Source organism: Vollenhovia emeryi, unplaced genomic scaffold, assembly GCF_000949405.1.
Source record: "Vollenhovia emeryi isolate VEMERY1.0 unplaced genomic scaffold, V.emery_V1.0 DF939135.1, whole genome shotgun sequence".
Classification (NCBI taxonomy): Eukaryota; Metazoa; Arthropoda; class Insecta; order Hymenoptera; family Formicidae; genus Vollenhovia; species Vollenhovia emeryi.
The window spans coordinates 1,201,796-1,219,426 of record NW_011967231.1 but is presented as its reverse complement, the minus strand read 5'-3'; the positions used below and the strand labels follow the sequence as shown (position 1 = coordinate 1,219,426).

General features: G+C 37.9%; 1 protein-coding gene across 5 annotated transcripts in view; it reads right to left on the bottom strand.

Moving 5' to 3' along the window:
- The window catches only part of LOC105567708 (papilin), an 86,619-nt gene that overhangs the window by 10,294 nt on the left and 58,694 nt on the right, over nt 1–17,631 (bottom strand). For all 5 annotated transcript variants that reach the window (XM_012022784.1, XM_012022788.1, XM_012022785.1 and 2 more), the window contains exons 3-26: nt 17,010–17,197; nt 14,829–14,889; nt 11,196–11,278; nt 10,523–10,673; nt 10,198–10,321; nt 9,924–10,004; nt 9,601–9,773; nt 9,377–9,512; nt 8,674–9,017; nt 8,398–8,577; nt 8,112–8,285; nt 7,741–7,923; nt 7,427–7,568; nt 6,544–6,674; nt 5,879–6,311; nt 5,380–5,736; nt 4,534–5,115; nt 4,135–4,471; nt 3,924–4,048; nt 3,552–3,749; nt 2,828–3,226; nt 2,362–2,718; nt 1,990–2,166; nt 1,599–1,778 (exon numbers count right to left, since the gene is read on the bottom strand). In XM_012022784.1, the coding sequence (XP_011878174.1) occupies nt 1,599–1,778; nt 1,990–2,166; nt 2,362–2,718; nt 2,828–3,226; nt 3,552–3,749; nt 3,924–4,048; nt 4,135–4,471; nt 4,534–5,115; nt 5,380–5,736; nt 5,879–6,311; nt 6,544–6,674; nt 7,427–7,568; nt 7,741–7,923; nt 8,112–8,285; nt 8,398–8,577; nt 8,674–9,017; nt 9,377–9,512; nt 9,601–9,773; nt 9,924–10,004; nt 10,198–10,321; nt 10,523–10,673; nt 11,196–11,278; nt 14,829–14,889; nt 17,010–17,197 (5,296 nt within the window). The remainder of the gene's footprint in view (nt 1–1,598; nt 1,779–1,989; nt 2,167–2,361; nt 2,719–2,827; nt 3,227–3,551; nt 3,750–3,923; nt 4,049–4,134; nt 4,472–4,533; nt 5,116–5,379; nt 5,737–5,878; nt 6,312–6,543; nt 6,675–7,426; nt 7,569–7,740; nt 7,924–8,111; nt 8,286–8,397; nt 8,578–8,673; nt 9,018–9,376; nt 9,513–9,600; nt 9,774–9,923; nt 10,005–10,197; nt 10,322–10,522; nt 10,674–11,195; nt 11,279–14,828; nt 14,890–17,009; nt 17,198–17,631) is intronic.

The following is a 17,631-nucleotide window of genomic DNA, read 5'->3' as shown; positions in this document are numbered from 1 at the left end:
CAAGAAGAAGGTTTTCGATTGGTCGCAAAGCCACTTTTGCACCGCTTCCTGCACGTCTACGTCTGTAGAAAATTAGCGACCTCGCAAAGCATCCTTGAGCGGCCCAAACAGATGAAAGTCGGAGGGAGCAAGATCTGGGCTGCAGGAAGCGGTGCAAAAGTGGCTTTGCGACCAACCGAAAATCTTCTTCTCGGAAGGAATACGCAAGCTTGTGGACGGCTAGACCAAGTGCATTGCTAAGGGAGGAGACTATGTTGAAAAATGGTGTACACATTGAACCCCTATTTTTGTGTAAATAAATTGTAGAACAAAAAGTGCAGATAATTTTTGACTCACCCTCGTATAATACTTCGCATGAAGAAGTCCAAGAAATTGCAAGAAAGATGTAAAAAATCATGTCTTTATATTGTGGTGGACGAGATTGTGCGAGTGAAAGCGTGCGTACAAAATAAAAGTTGTGTGAGAGCTAACACGCGACCGTGTGAATTATAATATATGAATGTGCTATCCCAGTCTGGTATTGCTGCCGATGTGTAATGACGACTCAGCGTTGCATTAAACACACTAATTTGCCTCTACCATCACCTATGAGCTAGACATGTTCGAGAAAAAACAAACAACACTGACGCTTTCTCAAAACCGAGCAAGAGCATCGAGCTTCCTTGTCAGATTGCGCGTGATGTTATCACGAAGCGATTAAGCCTTTTCTTCTCTTCATTGCTATACCTTGTGAAGGACAATGCTGCTGGCAGGCAGCAAGAGTACGGAATCTATTGGAATTGCCTTTACAACCGCCGTAAACAAATTGGCTACAAGTGCCACGCTCGGCATCGTAATACCAGCGCAATGCCGAGCCCGGACAAGGTCCGGGGTCTCTCTTCATGGCGCATACATCAGACAGTTTTACTGCAAAAGTTCGTCCATCACTGTGCGATCGGGTCGCTAAGGAACGACTATGGGAACGTTTACAAGTAATATTCGCGGCAAGCGAGTTTTGAGTAAGTTCAACACACTTGCAAGAATGTTGTAATACTCATTCTTGACAGGTTTATGTTCCCTTTTATGTGCCGAGTAATCTCATAGGGTGCTTTTATCAGAATATAATTTTGTAATGAAAATTATAAATGTTATTAAGTACCTTGATATCGTTAAATCTTATTTGGATTTTATCTGACATTTTATATCACATAAACTAACGATTTTTCAATTTGATAAATTTCATATATCAGAAGTAAATGCATTATATATTATCAATCAGATTCACGTGATGGGTCGTAGATCTTATCTATCTGTTAGATAAAATTTTTTTAAGTTAGCTATTGCTAAAAAGTATTTATTAAGTAAGTAAATATTAATACTAGCATTCCATATACTTATAACTATTAAACTACGTAACTAAATTAATTCCCCCAACATGAAACAAGTTTTTCAAAACTGTTGTTACGCAATATCTCATCAGCGGCAAACATTTATCAGATAATAAATATTAAATTTTAAATTATATTTTAAAAAAGAGTGCCATATAAATAAACTGACAATTTACGTAAAACACGAAATTCTAGTGCACATACAAAAGCAATAGTAAGAAGAAAACGTACCTTTCCTTCGACCTGGCTGTAAGCATTGTTGATGACAAGCGATTTCTGTCGGGAAGTTGTTGTCGTTCGCTTTGCAGCCACCATACATGAATTGTTCGCAAGCTTGCGATTCGCGGTTGAAGTACCATTTTGTGAAATTGCCTGCGCAAGGGCCCGCTTCTTTCGGCTGATCGCAAGGATCTGTAATTTAAATGACAAACTCACAACTGTTAGTTGTTTAATTGATTCACAAATTCTCTTAGGTGTAATATATTTTATCTATTAAATTAAATTCAATATAATGTAAGTAAAGAGTGTTTTAAAAATACATTAAAATACATATTTTTTTAAACAAAATAATTTAAACGAGAACATAATATTTTTACATAACGTAATTGATAACCTTGCTTACCGACGTCGTCCGGCGTGACGCAAAGTTCTTCGCAGTCTTCTCTTGTTTTGAACTTGTTAGCATTGCCGAGACAACCACCATAAACGAATTGACCGCACTGCTTCCTGCTAGTATCGTAATACCACGTTGGATGATATCCTTCGCAAGGACCAGCGATTCTTGGTAAGAAGCAAGCAGCTGCAAAATAAATCGAGGATCCGTTGTTTGAATATTTAAATTTTGACGTTTTAAATAGGCGTAACTGGTGCGTTTACAAGGAGTTTGTTTAAATGTAAAAATTCTACAAATGAGAAATTCATCTTCATAATTATAATCTTGTGTAGCATACACATACATCGATTAATTATTGCGCAAAATATATAATATAGCTACCTTTTCCCTTTGGTTGTACGCAAACTTCTTTGCATTCCTCCTGTGTCTTGAAGCGATTTTCGTTACCCTCGCAGCCTCCGTACCAGAACCTCGAGCAGCCACCGTAATCGGTATCGTAAAACCACTTGACTGTAAAGTCTCGGCAAGAGCCTCTATCCTTCTTCAAACCGCACGCAGCACCAGGTATCGACGGTACCGTGAGACAACCTTCGAAGTTCTCCCCTTGAGCTTCCTCTATTCCATCCGGACAGCATCCGTATTGCGATGCGTCGCACGTACATCCCGCAAAGTTTGGTCCCTTAGCTGGCGTTCTGCCATCCGAACAGCATTTATATTGCGTGTTCTCGCATCCGCAACCTGTGAACATTATACAAAACACATTAAATTTTCTATTCTTCTTGACTCGAGTTACTCTCAACAATTTTTCTATTTTATATTACGTTACGATTGTATATCGATCGCCTACCTTGACCATGGGAGCCCTTAGCGATAGTGAGGCCATCGGGGCAGCATCCAAACTGGTAAGTGTAACACGGGCAACCCTCGAAATTAGGCCCGCTGGCAGGGGTGAACCGGTTCGGGCAGCAACCGTGAGGCGTGTAGTGACAACCGCAGCCCTCATTGTTTGGTCCACGCGCTGCCGTCGAATTATCCGGGCAACAACCGAATCTCGTGTATTGGCAACCGCAGCCGTAGAAGTTTGGTCCACGAGCTGGCAGAATGTTATCCGGACAACACTTGTAGGGAGTCGATAAGCAGCAACCCTCGTTGTTCGGTCCATGCGCCGGTGTCTCTCCATCCTCACAGCATCCGTAAGCGGTATCGTCGCATGGCATGCGACAGCCATGGTTGTCTGGTCCGAGAGCTGTGGAATCGCGAATAGTGGAAGCGTATAAAATAGGAGTAAAACGCTTTGCCGGTTTCATATTTTTCAATTATTAATTTAGTCGACTAATAAACGATGGCAAATCTACCAATAACAGGTAAATGGTATAAAAATAATGTAAAAAGCGACTTGTCTTTTATAATGTACTTTCGTTAAAGAATATTATTTCAAGTTAATGATATGTTTTAAAATTGTTAATAGCTGGCGATGTTTTCTCTTTCGATTCAGCGAATTCTGTGATTAACTGCTTCCAAAGCTAACATCTTATAAAATTTGATAATTTATTTATTACTGCGCAACCAACCTGGGGAAACTCCGTCAGAGCAGCATCCAAAGTAGGACGCGCTGCAGTTCTCGGTATTAATCACACCGCATCCCTCAAAGTTTACGCCATTTGCAACGGTAATACCATCGGGACAGCAACCGTAAGTGGTGTTTGCACAATCTTCGTGTTGAGTTGTTTCATACTCCGATGTTTCAGAAGTGACTTCTTCCTCGCAACCTTACAACACATGCCATTATGTAAAACATTCGAAAATACATACACAATACTTCATAAAGCACATAATATGACCTGATTTTAGAAAAATCTAACAATAAAATAATATCGTACAGTTGTGCGATATGTCATATATTCTCACATATATAATTTACACGACAGAGATAAAATACATACCTTCGCCATTAGGACCAGAAGCCGCTTTCATATCACCTGGGCAGCAGCCAAACTCGGTGATATTACAACATCCCAGATTATTCTTTCCACTAGCTGCAGTCTCGTTGTCAGGACAACATCCAAATCTGCGCAATTAAACGGCACAGACGATTAAATTGCGAGACTAAAATTGTACAGGTGAAAAGTTAACTTTATAAAAATGGAAACTAACTCTGTTTCTTTACATGGTTTCTTGCATCCTTCGTAATCGTTGCCTTGTGCCGTAGTAACATCGTCGGGACAACAACCGAAGAGTGATTCGTTACAATGAGAATCGGGGCAACCCTTCTTCTTGGGACCGGTGGCTGGCGACACGCCATCGGGACAGCAACCGTATCGTGTCTCGTTGCACGTTTGCGGTGTCGGGCAGCCTTGACCAAATGGTCCTTGAGCAACGGTGATATTGTCGTAACAACACCCGAAAGGCGTTTTCTTGCAGCTCTTCCTTGGCTTGCATTGCCGTTTACGCGCCGTTACTTCCGGGAAGCTGGTTGTCCATATCTCTGTGACTAAAGTTATAAATTGGCATTAATATAGAAAAACACCCGTTTCATCGTTCGAGATTACTTACTATCAGTCTTTTCGGTAAGATCGGTCTCGCCACTCATCGTAGAGGATGTAATTTCCGTTTCACCGGATACCGTTGTCTCTTCGAAAGACGATGTCGATTCAGTCGTTTCGCCTGACAAAGTTGTCTCGCCTGATAAAGTTGTCTCGCCCGACTCGGTCGTCATAGCTGATTCAGTAGTTTCCGTAATTTCCGAGACGGTACTTTCGCTGGATTCTGTCGCGCCGGATTCGACTGTCGCGCTTGAGGTCGTAACGTCGCTAGATTCGGTCGTCAGTCCGGATTCTGTCATCTCAACCGATTCTGTGCTAACACCGGACTCAGTCGTCTCTCCTGATTCTGTAGTCTGTCCCGACTCGGTTGTTTCGCTACCGGTACTTTCAGTCTCACCCGATGGACTTGTTCCAGAAACAGTAGTGTCTTCTGTACCGCTAACTGTGGTGCTGTAACTCTCGTCGGTTTGACTCGATGCTGTAGTTACAGCGTCGGTACTTTGTTCCTCGGAACCGAAATCATACTCGCCTTGTACGTTTAATGCGGTTGTTAGCTGAGAAACCATTGTTGATGTCATCTCAGTCGAGGTTTCTGCGAAATATTATTATTACTATGTAATTTGTACGTTTGACTGGTTGGTAGATCAATTATCTAATTTTACGTTTATGGTAGAAAAGAAATGTAAGCGCGCGTGCGCCTTCATATAAAGACATTGGAAACCTTGTAAAACACATCTGAAAGATTGCTATTTCTATGATTTAAATTTAAATAATAAAATACAAAATTAATACAATATTTTAATTGTGTCTCTGCATTAAATCACCATTACAAGCTGTTTTACGATTAAATATTTACCGGAGGTGGTTTCGCTTTCAGTCGTTTCTGTGGTATCCGTCTCTGAAGATAATGTACTTGGTGGAGATTCTGTAGACTCGGTCGTATCTGTGGATTCGGTAGTTTGTGTTGTTTCAGTCTCTGTCGAGTCAGTCGTTTCGGTATTTGTCGTATCTGTTTCAGTAGATTCTACCGGGTCAGTCGTAGAAGAAATCGTGCTTTCCGAAGTGTCAGCCGATTCGCTTGTTACATCAGAATTAGTCGTCATATCACTGGATTCGATTGTTGTTACTGAATCTTCACTGGCAGTCGATTCAGTATCTACATTGCTAGTCGACTCGCTGGTGACGGACTGATCCGTCGATTGTTCTGTTGTTCCTGATTTAACATCACAAAGGAATCAATAAGTATACATATAAAGTAATACTGATTTTATCAACGATATAAATGATTTACGTTCAACATTATTTGTCACAATAACTTCCTTAAAAACTGAAATAAGTATTTGACAGAAACGTACCGTCGGATCCCGATGTTTGAGTGAATTCGTCCGTAGATGCGCTCGCGCCGGATCCTTCGGGGCTGGTGTCGGATTCTTCTTCGATAGTAGTCCCGGATCCTTCGATCGTTACGTCGGTTCCTTCGGTGATGTCCGACGACTCGGTTACCTCCGTCCCGAACTCGGTTGTGCCGGTTTTGCCTTCCGTCGTAATTCCGCTAACCGGACTTTCGCTCTCGTCGACAGCGGTAGAATCGGTCTCGACAGTACTGCCGGTGAAGAAGCCAGTATCAAACATGGTAAAATCGTCGTCGCCGCTACCCTCGCCGCTGCCCAAATCGGAAGGTGAGATGTCGCCTCTCGTAGAATCACTGAACATCGTGTCGTAAATGTCACTTCCGGTAGACGGCGAACTCAGAGGCGTTGCTTCTGTTTGCTCGATTAGTTTGCCCATCTGAAAAAAAACCCCGAGAAAAATCACTTCAACGTTGCAACTATTTAATCCTCTGCGCAAGATCGAGAAAGAATCGCTTTACCGGATTGTCCAGATACGGAAAGATTGATTTGATTCGTAAATCCAAGACGTGTCTCTTTGAAACGTCTTGGAACAATAAGAAACGAAGTTACGAAGTAACTCAGTCACACCTAATATTTAATTAAGTGCTGCACGACCTAGTTTCACTTACCCCCGTAGGAAGACTGAATTCACCGGCAGCCTTTCCATCCTCTTCCTCCTCCTCCTCCTCCTCGCATTCCTCCTCCTCCTCCTCCCCTGAGTCTGTTGTTTCACCTGGCTCCTCGTCGATCGGTGTCACGCCTGCGTTCAGCAAAACAACAAATTTACATGAATCAAAATTAAAATTTTTTAAATAAACATCTTTTAAAAATATGCACATAAAAACATTCTGATAACATTGGATTCTATGCGTGCACTCTATTTATCGTTGACTAACTTCGAAAGCACATCGGAAATTTAATTCTCCTCGCTACAGAAAATGAGAGACATGTTATTCACGGTGGGTGGTTCGTGTTGCCCTTTAGAATGTGATAAGTGCTAAGACATTTGAATTTAATACCACGAACCTCATTATTTTCACGCCTGCTGTTCAAGGTATATTCAATATTTTATGCTCATGGCCTATAATGAAAAGGTTTACATCACAATAAATCACTCTGCGTTATAATGAAGCAAATGTTAATACATCTTTATTATCTCTAGTAATGAAAACGACAACAAGGGACTTTCGAGATTAATAGAATTTACAGAATGAAATTTATTTTCCAGACAAGCTAGTTTGCCGAATTATTATTAATATGTATATTACTTCTATACATATTTCTCTTTAATGGAGATATGCTTAAGTGTATTAAAATAATACAAAATAAACAACTTGTAAAGATTTAAATAAGAGATTTAATAAACAGCAAATTTTTAAATTATTACTAGTATAAATCTTTGTTAAACTATTTTTATTTTTAAAAGTGATATTTCTTACTTATTTTATACCTGTATAGAAAACATTAAGCTATCTTGAAAATATTAAGACTAAGCTTCTTGAACTTTTTTACCTTCTTCACAAGGTTGATCGTTGCATTTTTCGGTAGAGAACATAATGCTATCGGCATCACACTGACTCACAGGTACCGTCTTGTTGTCCTTCATGCAAATCACTTTGCGAGTCATGTCACCGTCGCCACATGGCTCCGAACACTGCAACACATTACAACGTGATTGACGACGTTGACTGCATTTCAAGAAAATTAACAAATCTGAATAATTAAACTTTACAAAAGTTAGCCGCTAACGAAGTAATATCAATTAACCACATCTGAAAGTAAAAATGTTACATGTCCTCAAAATTAAATTAAGAATGAAGACGAACCTTGCTCCAGGGCCCAGCGAACCATTCGCCCTTGCACGGTTCTTCAGCGGTGCAATTTTGGGTATCTTCAAATTTCTTTTCTGGCTCGCAATTGTCGTCCGAAACTTTCTTCACAGTATCATCGCCAAAAGTGCCACAGAACACTTTGCGCGTTTGAACGCCGTTTCCGCATTTTGCCGAACACTACGAAAATGTTAATAAAGATGAAAAGAGAGAATGAACTTTTTTATTGTACATTTAGCTGAAAGCTCTGACAGGAATATTTAATTTATTGGTAGCGCTTATTGTTAGTCAATTTATTTGTATATTGAAATACATTTTCACTTTAGAATGAATAATGAAAAGATGCAAATGAATGTTCACTCGTTTACCTCGCTCCATTGTGAAGTAAACCACTGAAAATCGCAATTTTTGGCTTTCTCGCAGTCTCTTTCCAATTCCGGCTTCTTGTCTGCATCACACAAATCATCTGGATGAACTGTGCCGTCTTGAGTAGCGCAATGGGCCGTTCTGGTTTCTTTGATGAGATCACACTTTTCCTCACACTATTAAGAAACGATTTTCAATTGTTTGTTTAAAACTTTGAGAAACATATAGAAGTGATTTCGGCAATTTATTATTCAATAACAAGTCATTTGCGTGTTCAAAGCGACTCACTCCGCTCCAGTCCGAGGTAACCCAGTCGAGACCAGCGCAAGGTCTCAGCTCGCATGCTTTTTCACGTTCGGGCACCTCCATTTCGCACGCCTCATCTTCCAACACTTGGATCTTGCCGTCCACCTTCTTGTAGCACGTAACTACCCTGGTTTGTTTACCAGGCCCGCATATATGATCGCACTGAGAGAAAATTTATTTCTTTCATCGTAATCACGTAATTCGATAATTTAATTTAAACGTATAATTTAGGTTTTGCGCGACAATATAATGACTTACAGGCTTCCAGGGTCCCTCGTGCCACAGTGGACAATCCACGTCTTTGTTGCACTCCTGCTTAGTAAGTCCTTTCGGCCCAACTTTTTCCAGACATTGAGAATCATCCACCACGGAAGCGATTCCACCCGAGATGACCTGCTGGCACTTGATCTCTCTGGTCTGCTCGCCGCCTTCGCCGCAATGTTTGCTGCAAGTTGACCACGGGCCTTCTACCCAGCCTGATGGACACGGTTCTTCGCTACAGCTTTGGGTGTCAGCCGGCTCCAACTGCGGATCGCATAAGCTCTCATCCACCGGCTGATTGTCACGCCTTCGTACACAAGCTACTCGTCTCGACTGATAGCCTTAAAAGATAAACGAAGCGTGAAACGGACTTGTTTTCATTCAAGCGCAACTGTTACTTTAACTATAATAGATAATTATTAAGTTCAATGTTGAAACTGCGGATAAAGTTGATCGGCAATTACTTTACTGCCGCTTACTTTTATCACAGCTGTATTAATTTTTTGCACAATTTGAAGGGATTTATTAATATTTTATCAAACTAAAGTAAAAGTATTTTATTAAATAGCAATTCCTTGGTTGATTATCAACAAATCTATTTGCGCATAACGAATAAAAACATTGTTTCCTGTGAGAAGAAAACATGAACTTGAGAACCTACAGTTTTAATTGCACGAATGTTAAATTAAATTGGCAATACCTCCACCGCAACTGACGCTGCAACTTGAAAATTCATCGGTCACCCATGTGTAGCTATCCGGATCAGGACGTACCGAGAACTTCTTGGGGATGCTGTACTCATAATGCACCCCCACATTGCGGTCTTGGTACAGCAACTGCGAAAGGGAAACGGTTTCTCGTTAATACACTCTTCGTTCTGAATATTTCAGTAGCAAAAGAAAACCGATACCGAAGTATACTGACCACAACGTAAATCGGCTCATTCGTTGGCCCCAGGGCCGTGATGGTATCGGGTGCTGCAAATCCCTGAGGATCTCTGGCGTAATGAAAGATCGTGCCGGAAAAGCGCAAGCTGCGCGGAAAGTCTATTCTCCAATTGCCATTTAAATAGTAATGTCCGGTTGTGTTGCGTATGGCTGAGTAACAATTTTCAAAAATATTCAGAACAACTTATTGACATTGTATTTATTGACTAAGTTGTTTCATGAAATATTGATTTCAAATATTACATGTATGCGTTATTTTAGACTGTTTGACGTACAGGTTTTGATTCTTTTTATACTTACCTAAATAATTGTTAGATGGATACATTTCTTTTATAACGATATTGGTCGCGCCCTCGGGAATAAGTAAAATATCGATATAACCTGCGAGAACAGTATTTCTCTATTATTAATGTAGAAAAATAGAATAATAGAATTGCAAAAGCTTTATGAAGTAAGAGAATATTAATTAAAATTATTGACTACACAGAAATGATCTGAATTACTTATTGGAACGTTGTTATAGGAAATTGTTACTAATTTCATTTGCAAATATTAATCAGTGAAAATGACTCACCCACTTGAAGATCGTCTGTGTCAAATAAGCCGGTAACGGTATTGCAATCTGAACCGTCGCCACCGCATTCTCTGCACGCATCTTCTTTGGCATCGCTGCCCAACATCATATCGCATCCAACATGCTATACAAAACAATTTTATAATACAGTCTCGTATGTATCTTTATGTATCTTCTTTAGTTTTTTATTATTTAGCCACAAGTCTATTATCTATTATTTGATTGGAGTACACGATAAAAAATCCATTATTTAAATGAAAATTATCTAATTGTTTGTACGATTTGACTGTAAATTAGTGATAGTTAATAATTAAATATAATTTACCATGCATTTGCCTTTGACGCAAACATCATTCTTTTCGGATTCACAAGGAGTACCGTCTATCACAGCGACTTTATGCCTGTAGAAAAATCGTTCACCTCGTGGCATGCAATTTAGTTCGCATTTATTTGGACTTCCGGTGTATGGAATCCAACTGTGGAAAATAAATAATAATGTGCAATTAAAAGTCAATAATAATCGTAAATATTTTGTCAATCAGTTACTATTATATATTATCTTGTATTACTTAATTTATTTAACAAACGATGTATTGGATCGGTAGTTAAACATCCTGACTAACAAATAACAGATTTATGACTCCAATTTATACTCATAAATAATAGCTGCATTCATGTGATTATAGTTTTAGGAGAAACTTTCGAATCTCTTTTACTTAATTCATGATGCATAAAGAAGAAAGAGTATCCATAAATATAATGTCTTTCATTAAAAGATGGAAGAAGCGGCTGTAGATTACGGAGTAAATGCACGGATTATTAAGTGATGTCAAAGGCCGCGAGGAATTCTATCGTAGTCCCAGGTCGGAGTACCGATCATAAATCACCGTCACGACGCAACAATAATCTTGTCTCATGAATTCGACAGAATTTCCAATCGAGTAGGCATTGATAATCTTAATGCCAGCTACGAGAAGAGGGAGGGAGAAAATACCCACTCGTAATAAACTCCTTCGAAAGGTACATTGTTGAACTCCGCGCACTGCTCCGCACGAAAATCCTTCGATTCACTGGGACATTCCTGGAAAAAAATATTTAGTACTTTTTAATTCAGTGGAATAAAATTATTGACACACCGGCTCATGTTTTAATTTTAATTACTTGATAATTTGTAATATAAAAAAAACAACAAAAACGGAAAGTTTATACATGGCGATTATAGCTGTAAAAAATGCAAGTTGTATAAAAAATTCCACAGCTTTTCTCTTATAAGAAACAGAAATTTAATAAAGTAGAAGTTTCTAATACTTTCTATTAACATTTTGTATGTTGCGCTGATTATATCGAGAAATTCTTGCTATGTCTTTTCATTATCTGAATATGAGTTAGTGCAGCAATTTGAAAAATGAATTGAATAAAAATATTACTTTTACTAGATATAATGTTCGTTGCTGACAGTTGTTGCAGTGAACAAGAACACAAAATTGCGCAGTGTCAAAGATAATTATTAATTTGCAAATATGTTCTCATAAAAATAGCAAAACGATTCAAAATAATGCTTGAAACTTGAAATCGCTACTTGAGTAAGTCGCGCAAATTAATTTTTATCGCATTCCACCGCGTTTTATCGTCCTCATTTTGTCAAACTCGAATTCAAAATACATATCAGCGGTGGATGTCGAGTTTACATATAAAGAAATATACACATGCTTGAGCATCATTGAGAAAAGCGTTTCATCATCGTGTGAAGGGACCGAAGAAAAATGCCGCTCAAAGGCAAAAGAGTCTTTGTTAAAGGATCAGTGAAATGTCCATATTTTCTGACTAGCAATTCTTTTTGTTAGCTCAATTTGATTTTTTGAATATCTCACTACATCAGGTACATTGTTTACACATTACATATTGTAGTAGTGATAATGTAGAGATTTTAACAAGTCATTTATCGAATCAGGTACTTTTAATATACAGACTTAGATATTATTTTCACCTTTCCATTGTACCCTTATCAATTTTGATAGTAAAAATATTTAAAAATTATTGTTGACTTAATACTTATATCATATCTTAATTAATTGCTTTGAACATTTGAGTAATAATACTGATTGATTTAGAAAATGTATCCTTATTTAGTTTTGTGAAATAAATGAGCGCGTGTTGTTGTGCGATTTCATGAACGGTCCGCAAAAATGAAATGATCCAGAAATGGACGGGGAGCAGATCTATGAGGCAGGTAATGTCGATAAATCGAGTGGAACCCTAGCAAAAACGAAGAAGGATACTCCGGCGAGACCGGTACCACGCACGAGGATACAGCACAGAATTTATAGTGGGAGATTTCTTGCGAACGGAATGAAACATCAGTAAAAGGGTGACAAGGCAACAGGGTGGCTTGAAATAGCAAGGGAGAAAAGAGGGAAAGAAAGAGAAAGAAAGAAGAGAGTGAGAAATGACAACATTCTGGAAAAAGTTTTAGGTGTTAATCGAGACATTCGAAAACAATGTTGCAAATAACGAATATATACATTATATGTTATTTTATATAGGTAATATTTTATATATGGATGAGAGATGCAGCTATTGTCATTCCAGGAAATAAACGTCAATGGCATCTGTTATAGAGCATGTATAGCGGTGCACCTTGCTATTTGTTCTAATTAGCATCTAGCTCTAACGAAGTTAATACTTCGTGAGTCAATGCCACATAATAGGCCTCGGTTCATGAATCTTCTGCAGTCCACCGCACAAACGCACTTCTCGAAGAGAAAACATTTTAAAGAACAAATTTTTAATGTTATGTATCAACTATCTAATATGTTGTTACGCAACAAATTTCAAAGTATTTTAAATGTAATAATCAGATTACGTCTCATTCCATTAAACTCTTCAATGACAATCTGTCATCTTGAAATACGAAGGATAGATTCTTGTGTCAGTTTCAGAAGATTCACGTAATATTCCCTTATTGTTAGATCGGTCTCGTAATTGCGTAACAGCGATATGTATCCTATTTCTCCACGGATAATTTTTATCAAAAAAATTTTCTATTGCATTTTCTATTTGCTCTTAAATAGTTTAATGGGTAGATGGGAAAAAATTCATGGAAAAAAGGCAGAACACTGTCGAATACTAATTGCAGTTAATTAGTCATAATTTTTCTATGAGCTACAGAAATGGAAACAATATGAAATTGTGACTGCAAATTTTTCATAACTTGCAAATTTTATAATACTATGTTGCATTTTTATTTTATGTTACGTGTAAAACTTAAATTGGATGTATATTAAATTTATAAGTTATATTTAAAATTGTATAAGACATATGGGTGTGTGTGTGTGTATGTGTGTAATTATGTTTTTACCATAAAAGACATTTTAACTTCCGCTTTTAAAATAAAATATACTGCTTTTTTAACGAGTCTAATTGAGAAAATTGTAATAATTTGCGATTTTCGCCAGCAAAAGTAAAATTAAATTAAAACCAAGAAAAAAGAGAAATTTGTAGCAGTCCATACTACAAATCGCTTCTTAAAGCAATTATAAATTCTCGTGTGAATACTCCAGAGGGTAAATGTATGTTGTGAAAATTAAAAACACGGTAATCTCATCCGAGTATCGTGAAAACGCGTATAAAAAACCACATTCGTCTAGTTGGGAGAGTATATTTTTAGATTAATGAGTGGCTCAACAATATGAGATAATTTACTGAATAATATTGAAACGTCGATGAGTTGCTTGATAGGAGTAAGCCTACATTATGACACGTAAATAAAAGGGAGAAGATGAATATACCAAAACTGAAACTATCATTTTATCACAAATATACAGACTAACAGAGATCTTTTTAAATTTATTTGACAGTTATTAACCTTATTTATAACAAACTTATCTCGAATGTAGTAATATATAAATAAAAATTAATACAAAAATTAAAATTGAATCGTTTTGTTAATACATCGTAAAAATAATTTTTCAAAATCCAAAACTATTTAAGTGGAATGCATACAGCGAAACGTCTGAGTTCAGAGATTAATGACGTAACTGGCTAAAAGGCCGAATTAAATTATGACATAAATTATATGATTAAAGATCGTGTCATTCGTTGGCTTATATTTGAAAGATAGAAGGCAGGCAGGACGCTTCGAAAAGACGTGACACAATTGTGACTTCCTGAATGAATCAATTGTTCACCGAGATCAACGATCAAATTGCAGATTAATCGCAATGTTCTGTACCGATGGATCGTCATCGTAGTTTAATGATGATTAATTTATTTGATTAACGAATCTTAAGAGTCATACGCGCAAAAGCGAAAGTGTGAATTTCAATTAATTGATTTTAGTTTGTTTGGCGATGAAAGTAGATTGAAATGCGCGTTCAAGGTCTCTTGATAGACTGTCAGACTATTCGATCTATTAAAGCACATCACATAAATCACTCGCTGTTACAAGGCAATTAATCAAGTTCCTGATTGTACTCCACTCGCATAGCCCGCAGGCATTCCCACGAAATCTTTTTGCAATTTCCAGCTGATATTATCATGTCGCGAAAGACGCGATCACTCGCGTCCAGAGCGAGTGTGTTTATCTCAAATAAAATAATTATAACTTGTCATTATGAATTTTCCGTACTTACTTGAATGTTACACGAGAAGAATCTCCTTGACGCACCAGTACACTTGTCATGACCACTGTCACTGCAACATTATAGAATAAACGTGTTACTTTAACAATAAGCCATATTCTACACTAATTTAGATTTTAATTATGCGATCTTTGTTCTTATCAAATTCGATAAAAAATGATAATAATAAATTTTTTGCCAAATTGAGAATCTTCTCTTTAGTTGACAAGTTTTTTGTTAAAAAAAAAGAGATATAGAAAATCTTTGTACTCTCAGTTAAAAAAATATATAAATTATGAAATCTGTACGGAAGTAAATGGAAAATAATCAATAATGACTTGTAGTATTCTACGCCAATGTGAAGTTTCCTGAGAACGAGATTAAGAGATTACTGCTTCAATAAATTTCCGCAGTATCCTGGTAAGTGCTGCTTACTTATTTCGCACGAAGGTCCAACATTTAAAAATTTATCCTCCTAAGGTAGATATCTCTTTTTGCTTGATGAAATTTTTAGAGCGAGATTCCAAGATTTACTTAGATCGAGCAGTTACGACATACAGCATTATATGTAATATTTTATTAATAGATTTATGTACATAATCATGTTGTGTCACATTTTCGAAGTTTTATCACTTACTCTTGGTACATAAGGATTAGAAACTTACGGAAGCACTAAATCTAATCACTTTCAATAAATACGAAATATTTAAAAGAAACAAATTATACAACCATAGCGTTTTCTTCGCTAGCTTATGATTTCTAATCGATCGAAAGTATCGAATATAGAAACGGAAAGCACTTCACGATAATCATGAAAATAATGCGTTTCCTTCGCGATTAATCGACACATTCAAACGACCTGTGACACGATGCATTCAAATGTGAGGAGCTTGATGCAAAGTGCGCATCACGCGCTTTCACGTTACGATTATCTCGCTTTCTAAGACCCGCGCGCTATCATTACCGATGAGCCCACCCCCGGCCAACGCAAATGTCGATCGTCGATCGGTCACTCTCCCGATTTTCCTACTCTACGTAATCACGGCGTGTTAAAACCAACTTTAATTGCGCTTCGTCTTTGCGATGGGAAATTGTGAGAATTTCCCGGAGATAGCGTGACGTCGGGAGACGTGTAAGTGCCTACGATTAATCTTCCCTTAGTTTCGAGATAAGGAGGATTTACGGCGGATCTGTTACGTTGGCGTGTGCTAGGAGAAAAGTTTCGTTGATTTATCCTAAATTTAATCGCGGCTGACATACGACGCACAGTAAAAAAAATTCGGTTGACAGTTTCCTGCATATTATATGTGATTTTTATAGCGGTTTGCTATTTTAAATAAGGTTCCTCATTGTAACTTTCCAACGAAGGCAGCATTTCGTTTGAACACAATGCAGAGAAGTGTGTATTAATACTATTAAGATGTTAAAATTTTAAGGGATATCTTTTCGATATTTTTCCTTACATTATTTACATAATTACATAATTGCTCGAATCTGTATAAAATCAGGTAAAATATAATTTATATGGTGTTTTTTTATTGATGTTTTGATATAAATAGTTTCGTCAATTTGCCGCTTATACGATATTACTTCGAGTATCCATTGCAGATCGAGACTTGATTAAATTCTTTGCAAGTTTGTGTCCGCTTTAATCCAATCTCAATTCAATTGAGCATACCATTGTAGCGAATTCTAAGCGAGAAACTCAACGAGGTAAAATGGCTTCTTTCGGATAAATTCAACGAAGAACAAATTTCAAACTTTTAACTTTGTTACGAATTCGGGCACAATTACGAAAATAACGCAGCAATTATTGCATATTAACGATAATTTTGGTACAGTATTTAAATAACAATTGCTAAGCAATATTTATACTTATTTGAAATTTCTTATTAAATATCGCGCCGAGAATTTCTCGTCGGTAAATTTCGCAAGAATTATAAAAACTTAGCAGTTCGTAATATCTCACGTTTAAAAGATCCAGCGCTATTGTTTCCATTTTCTACGATAATTCCACGAGAGAGATATTGAGATGTCCGTTTTTCTTTTACACATCAAGTTCTCCAACATATCTCTCTCTACTTTGACATTATTCTTTATATTATACGACAGGAACAGCGCGTTCTAACATGAATGGTAGCAGATAGGCAATGAGCGCATTACAAAAGCTTGTAACGTATAGTAGTAACTCACTCTATGTCGAGACATTGTCTGGTTTGATGAGCGACTCCGCCACCGCAGGAGCGCGAACAGGAACTGGGTGTCGACCATGGTCCCCAGTTGCCTCTCTCGGGCTCATCAGTGTCTGGTATGAAGCTGCTGGGCAGATAACTTTCGCCGTGCTGTCGGCGATGCCTCCCGTGCCTTAATTTTATATGATGCTGCAACAAGATCAAGAGAAATATATTTATTACGTTGTGCCCGCGTCTTCTTGTTCCACGGCGCGCCGCACCGTGCATCAAGAGAGTCAACGGGGTATCACGGGGTCGCAGCCCGGGGTCGCGAAAAAGATGTGGCCTGCCGTGAGAACGTAAGTGCGAGAGGAACATTTCGCGTTAAGTGCCCCCTTGTTCACCTGCAGCCTCCGCCTCCGAAGAACCATCCGCGCGACGTACAGTTGAGCTTCGTGGGTAACAATAGTACTCGTGATGCTCGAGCCGCGAGGGGCACTTTAATCCTTCAAAATGGAAACAACTCACGCACGTGTACCGTACGTGGAACATATTTGAAGAATATATCTTTTAATCCATTAATTTACCTACAGACAGTTAATCCTTTCTCTCATGGAAGCGTAACTGGAGTATGTAATACTTTG